This window comes from Chlorocebus sabaeus, chromosome 1 (genome assembly GCF_047675955.1).
Source record: "Chlorocebus sabaeus isolate Y175 chromosome 1, mChlSab1.0.hap1, whole genome shotgun sequence".
Classification (NCBI taxonomy): Eukaryota; Metazoa; Chordata; class Mammalia; order Primates; family Cercopithecidae; genus Chlorocebus; species Chlorocebus sabaeus.
This window is the reverse complement of record NC_132904.1, coordinates 2,242,176-2,248,685: the sequence shown is the minus strand read 5'-3', so window position 1 is coordinate 2,248,685 and position 6,510 is coordinate 2,242,176. Positions and strand designations below refer to the sequence as shown.

The following is a 6,510-nucleotide window of genomic DNA, read 5'->3' as shown; positions in this document are numbered from 1 at the left end:
GTCAGGTGTGGGGACCTCTTGCTGCCGACAGACCCCTTTGAGTAAGCAGGGCCCAAATATACACAAAGTCTGAGAAAGACCCACAACCTTTATTGTCCCCACCAGGAAGCCAGTGCTTCCAGCCCACTACCCCAGGAGCCTCAGCAGGTCTCTGCTTGGGAGGACGCTGCCCAGAGCTGCAGCCAGGGCCTCCAGTGCCACCTACAGGCAGCCTGCAGGCTTCCTCCCACTCCAGCTGGGCAGTGGCCAGGCTGCCCCTTGACCAGCCCCACTAGGAAGGCAGCAGGATGGCAGTGGCCAGTGTGGTCAGGCTGGGCCATCTCCCTCTCAGACCTCAGCACCTGGGTCCTCAGGGCTGCTGCCCTTGTTCCGGAAGTGGTCTCGACTCCGCTTCCTGCTGCCATGGAAGCCAACAGTCTCCACCGGCGGGAGACCTGGCACAGACCCACTGTGGACAGGCCCTGACAGTGCCTCCACCTCCTGCAGGCCCCCATGGGGGCTGCCCCACTCCTCGGCTTCTGGGCTCCCGGGCCCGGCCAGATGGGCCAGCTCCACAGGGCCCTCGCCCCTGTCTGTGGCAGGGTTCCCAAGGCCACCCCTGCCCAGCTCTCCCACCTTCCCCAGGACCCTCTTCCTCTCGTGTCTGGCCTCGACCCCTCGGACTGGTTTGGTGAAGACGACCCTCCCCTCCCCACAGCTGGAGGGGTCCTGGTTGAAGGAGGACACGCAGTCAGTGGGGGCAGCCAGGCTCTGGGAGCCCAGGAAGGCCAGGGCGGCGGCCTGATTGCTCTGCTCGCTGACCTCGGTCACATCTTCCAGGCTGTACTTGGTCCAGCGCTCGGGGTGTGCCACGTAGTCGGGGACCGGAGGCACCCTTGGGGAGGCAGGGCTCCGACGGGCCCTGCCCAGGCCTTCCACTGGAGACTGGCCTGCGGGTGCTAGGGGCTGCTTGAAGCCTCCATTGTCACTCATGCTGGTGTGGGCCACAGAGGATGGAGCCCTCCTGGCCGCTCCCTCCAGGCAGTCAAAGATGTCACGGCTGCGCTGGGAGAAGGTGGAGCTCATGCCTCTCAGATGGAATGGCTGCACCGTGGCCGGGAGGAGGCCTGACGGGGGTGAGGGTGGTTCATCAGGACCTGAATCCTCCTCCCCAGGCAGCCCCATCGGGGACAGTGCTTCCACTTCAGCACCACCGGGCAAGCTGAGGTCAGAGTCCGAGTCACTGAGGGAGACTGTGTCGGAAGGCAGTGTGTCATACTCCGTCCCGTGCTCGCCCTCCACGCTGGGGGACGGCGCACCTGTCCCTGCATCAGCCATGGGTCCCCAGGGCCACGCCACACCTAAACCAAAACGGCCCAGGAAGTTTGTCTCTCAGGAGGAACAGTATTGAGAATGAGTTTCCCCTGCAGATCCACTGCCCCTGGACAAGTAGAGAATCAACTGACAGAACTGTCCCACACAGGGTGGAGTCCCGCCTCCCCCTCCAAGCCCTCCTCTCACCTCTCTTGGCTGCTGGGTGCCAGTGGTTGACACTGGAGTGTGACTGGACAGCCAAGTGGGCCAGGTGAACGGAGCCCTGATGAAGGTCCTCAGTGGCACAGGCGTGGTCGTCTCAGGCCTGGGAGTGCCCCAGCACCGCCGCTGTTCAGCTGCTCAACTGCAGGTGGGTGGCGTGGGGGAGAGGACCAACCTCAGACCAGTGCACACATGTGTGAAACAGGTTGTGTCCAGTGCCAGCACATTGTCACCCCTCAAGGTGCCCGGCAGGACCGACCTAAGTCTGGGTTTTCAGAGCCCCTGACAGGCTAGGACTCAGGGTAGGGACTTTTGACTCGTTACCTCATTTAATCGTGCCAACCCTCTGCAGGCAAGCTTGGAGCTACTAAGCGATTTTAGTAGTGCAGCCACCCAGGGCTTAAACCCAGGGCCGAGATCAGGCAGGAGGACCACTTATAAGCTGCTTGCTGTGCAGGGTGAGCAGTTGGTACTCCACAAAGAGCCGGCACCTTCCTGATCCACGGGGAAAAGGTTTGCTCCTATTTGCTGGAAGATACCCAGGAGCTCCCAAGGAATCTGCAGCCAAGGCCCTGGCATCTGAGGGTCAAGCTCTCAGGAAAGTGCGGTGTCAACCATCACCTTGAGCAGCCCTGCTAGGCAGAGGCAAATCCCCGCAGCTCCTGGAGCGACCTCCAGTGGCCTTCCTCCTGTAACACTCAGCACATACCTTGCCTTTCCAGCTGGGCAGACAAGTGCTGCCTCCTGTACCCATTTAGTGGTAGAGTGACTAGGTGCCTCAGAACTTGCGTTTCCAAGCAAAAAAGACGGCCCATCCACACCCTTCTTCACTGTCCTCGGCCATCCATCCACTGACTCCTCCCCTGCTACCAACACTCCTTGCCCGCCCAGGGTGACCTGTGTCTTGTGCACCCAACAAGGATGGGGTCAGGGGTACTATTAGGGACTGTCAGTGCCCTCCACCAGGTCAAACACAGGAAGGACCTCGATTCCTCTGAGGCCTGACTCTCCTCAGTGAAGAAGCCACCCCAAGGAAAGGCGATACCCAGCACCCCCCACACTGATGACCGTTTTAAAACTGGCAGGAACGGGGCGGGGGACATAATTTGCCCAAGTCACACAGTATGTTGCAGACGAAGCTGGAGGTCCAACCAGACCCCTGCTTCCCAGATTCGCACTCCCGTCCTCTGCAGCAGAACGCCGCCGCGGCCAGAAGCAGCCTGGTCAGCGGGGCACTCCGAAGGGGAGCGGGGATCGGGCTGCAAGACAGGGACTCCGCGAGTCCGTTCTCGGGGTTCTCGGCGAGATCCGGCAATGAGTGGAAGGGCAGAGTTGACTCCTTCATGTCTGGAGGCTGAAGGAAGCCGTCTCTTTCTCCACATGAATGCAGAGCCCGGCCTTTCTCCACTCTATGTGCCAGCAAGACCTCCCCGCCAGGGAAAAAACGAACTCTCAGTGCCAAGTTGGCTCTCGGTGCGAAGTCGGGCTGGACAGGCCCGGGTCCGGGCCTCAAGAGGATGTTGTGGGTGCCAAGGGCCCGGTCGCAAGGTACGGGGGTCGGCGAGCACAGCGGGGCCTCCGAGCTCAGGTGTTAAAGCTGCGCTCGGTGACCTTCCGGAGGCTCGGCCGGCCACCGTGGCCCGTCCTCCCTCAGCACAAACCTACCGGCTCAAGGATGCACGGCCATCTCCATCTTAGTCGGCGCCGCACCTCTGTGCGGCTAGCTCAGCCCTCTGGGAAACCGAGTGCTCTGCCAGCCGAGCGCCGCGGCTCCCGCGCCTGCAGAACTACAACTCCCACAAGGCACTGGGCTGCCACTCCCGACGCCTGTCGGGGTGTGTAGCCCTGTGCGCATGCGCCCGCCCCTCTACTCTACGCCCCGGCCCTTGGGTCCGGCTCGGAAGCGGCCCCGGAAACGACGGCATTTGTTGGGGAACCAAGACCGGAATTGACCAAGAAGAACAGGAAGAGGAGGGGCCAGGCCTGCAATTCCCAGAATGCTCGACGGCTAACCGACAGCGGGGCCGGCTTCCCGTGGTCCCAGCGCCACCTGCCGGAAACCGCGAGAACAGCGGCCGCCCCAGGCAGGAAGTGCATCATCTCGTATGGAGAACGAATGCCGTTCCCGGCACTTCCGGTCATGACCGGAAGCGGTAACTGTCGCTCCTCCTGGGCTTAGTTAATGCAGCGAGGCGGGGCTCCCCGGGATCCCAGGGTCCCGCTCAGGCCAGACGCAGAGGCGGTCCCAGCCCGAGATGAGGACGCGGGGTCGTGGCCGCTGGGTCACGGGTGAAGGGGGCTTTACCCGCTGGCTGGGCCGACGCTTTCCCACCCCTAGGGGTTTACTGGGCCCTGGCCGCAAACTTGTGGGGCGTCGTCCTCACACAATTGCCCGGCCACCCTGACACCTCTGGGCCCTCAGCTCTGGTGCATTGGTCCGGGCTCCGGGAGGCACTGAGACGTCCCCTGAGGGCGCTGCGGGGAAGCCGGGGCCAAGTCCCTGGTCCTTCCGGGCAGGATGGAGGCCGCTGAACGCTCAAGCTTCCAAGTCAGCGTGGCTGGGTGGGTGGCAGCCGGGAAGGTTTGGCCTCTGCCATGCTTGGGAGCCTGTCCACGGCAGGGGGCAGGTCAGCTGCCCGCCCTGAAAGGGAAGACGAGGGCCCAGGTTCTCCCTTCGACAAGCCGCGTCTCCCTTGGCCACTGGGCCCTGTTGGCACCTTGTGCCCCTTCTCACCTGGGAGAGTTCATGCCCCACACAGTCAAGGAATCTGAGTTCCCCTTGGCTGCTAGACCTCTGGTCCCTCTGAAAGGCTCGAGAGAGAACTCCCCCAGGGCCTGCTGTCCTGGCATCCGCTGGGAAATAGGATTCAAGGACCTGCTGTGGCTCAGCCTAGAGAAAAGGAGGGGAAGCAGGACCCACTCCTCGGCCCCTAGTCTGCTGTGCGCCTTTGGGATACCTTATTCCTTAAACTGCTCTTCCCTCCCCACAGGGAACATAGTGGAAGTAGAGAGGGGGCTCCTTGAACCATCCTGTTACCCCAACCATTGCAGGCTTGGAAGTTGGGAGCAGCAGGGGAGGAGGGCCTGTTGAGAGACTCTGTAACCCCCTAAAATGCAGGGCTGGGGACAGTTTCCAAACTGGCCTGCAAAGAGGCTGCTGGGAGCCCTAGACATGAATTCCCAGGCACTCATTTCCTCCAGGGGTCAGTTAAATGTGCCAGCATCTCCCTCCCCGCAACTAGGGAAAAGCAGCCTGACCCAGAGCAAGCCCCACCCCACGATGTAGGGGAAGATAGGAGAGTCTAGACCAAGCCCATTGGCTGGAGGAGCTCAGACACAGGGAAAAGGACGGGTAGCGCAGGGGCTGCTTGGCCCCAGAGCCTGTCCACCCTCCAACCACCGCCCGCTGAGGGGCTGGGTGTGCTCCCTAGTAGGACGAGGTCTTTCTTCCCCTCCAGCCCCTTTGAGACATGGCTCAGGCCTTAGCCACCAGCTCTTCAAAGGAACACTTACAGGAAATAGATGGGCCGGACAGAGACCCTCAAATGCTCGGGAGGGGGCAGTGTGTCCATCCTTTGCCATCCCTTAGGAGGAGGAGGAGTCCTGTAGCATACCCAGCCCTGACCCCAAGCCCATCTCATACTGCATTCCCTGGCTGCCCGACCTCTCCTGCCAACCTACTGACACTGTGTGCTCCTCGTGTGCCCAAGGGGCATGGTGGAAGTGACTGCAGGCAACACAGGGCCTCTCCCAAAAGAGAACACAGAGAACCCTCCCAGAAAGGGCCCTTGCTACCTGGAGTTACTCCCTGGTTTAAACCCAAAGTAAAATTCTAAGCAACCCCAACCAACCGAATGGACACCTCTTGGCCAAAGGCATTCTAAAGTAAACCTGAAAAGCTAGTTCAGGCCCTGATGACCGTGGGTGGCCCAATGTGCCTCATTATACCCTCTTCCAGTGGGAACTGAGGCACAGCTGACCAGCATTCACATTAAAACAGATACCTTAGGCTGGGTGTGGTGGCTCACACATATAATCCCAGTACTTGGTGTATCACCTGAGTTCGGGTGTTCAGGAGTTCGAGACTAGCCTGGCCAACATGGCGCAACCTTGTCTCTACTAAAAATACAAAATTGGCTGGGTGTGGTGGTGCATTCCTGTGGTCCCACCTACTCGGGAGGCTGAGGCAGGAGAATTGCTTGAACCCGGGAGGTGGAGGTTGCAGTGAGCCGAGATCACGCCACTGCACTCCAGCCTGGGCGACAAGAGCGAAACTCTTGCCTAAAAATAAACAGAGACCTTAAGACTCACAAAACAGACTCTGTATCAATAAGATACCAACGTGACAGCAGGCCCTGAAATAAATCAAAGTATTTTACCCCAAAATATATTTCTCTGATGTATTTTGAAATGGCCCTGCAAAGCTGTCTCTTGGGAAAATCTACATTCAATAGAGAATTCCCCTCCCTTTCAGGGTCTATTTCCTGATCCAGGAGATAATTAACTAAGATTCTGGCACCTTTTTAAGTCTGATAAGAAACATTTACAATCCGGAGGCTTCATCTGCATAAGAAGAATCTTGGTCTCCACAACTCCTCCTCTTAACCCAGACAGTCCATTCTATTGATTTCAGGTCTTTAGATAAACTCAACCAATTGTTAATCAGAACATCTTTTAATCTGCCTATGACCTGAAAGTCCCTCCCCTTCAAATCGTCCCACCTTTCTGACTAAACCAACATACATCTTAGATGTATTGATCGATGTCTTATGTCCCTAAAATGTATAAATTCAAGTAGCCGGACCACCTTGGGCACCAGCTCTCAGGGCCACCCGGGGCTGTGTCAGAGGCCACAGGTGCTCTTATTTGGCTCAGAATAAATAACTCCGCAAATTTTACAGTGACTTCTTTTGTGAATACCAGGGATCCCAACCCACCCCCTCACCCTGGAGCCCACACAGTCCACAGAGCCAAGCCCCACCCGTGCCGGACGCC

The 6,510-nt window shown here is 59.2% G+C and overlaps 1 protein-coding gene across 2 annotated transcripts; it reads right to left on the bottom strand.

Annotated features, from left to right (window-relative positions):
* Positions 1-70: 70 nt before the first annotated feature.
* TSSC4 (tumor suppressing subtransferable candidate 4) lies at positions 71-6,174 on the bottom strand. 2 transcript variants are annotated; one of them, XM_037998839.2, is made up of 3 exons: positions 3,181-6,174; positions 1,501-1,657; positions 71-1,420 (listed from the first exon to the last, which is right to left on the bottom strand). In XM_037998839.2, exon 3 carries the CDS (start codon positions 1,315-1,317, stop codon positions 328-330), a length of 990 nt encoding a protein of 329 aa, XP_037854767.1. In that variant the 5' UTR covers positions 1,318-1,420; positions 1,501-1,657; positions 3,181-6,174; the 3' UTR covers positions 71-327. The 2 variants fall into 2 exon arrangements, with proteins under 2 accessions (XP_037854767.1, XP_037854766.1); XM_037998838.2 differs by having other exon boundaries at positions 71-1,340.
* Positions 6,175-6,510: the final 336 nt, after the last annotated feature.

What these genes read in the sequence shown, in the direction of transcription:
- TSSC4 (XM_037998839.2), bottom strand. Translation starts at nt 1,317, where the DNA reads ATGGCTGATGCAGGGACAGGTGCGCCGTCCCCCAGCGTGGAGGGCGAG.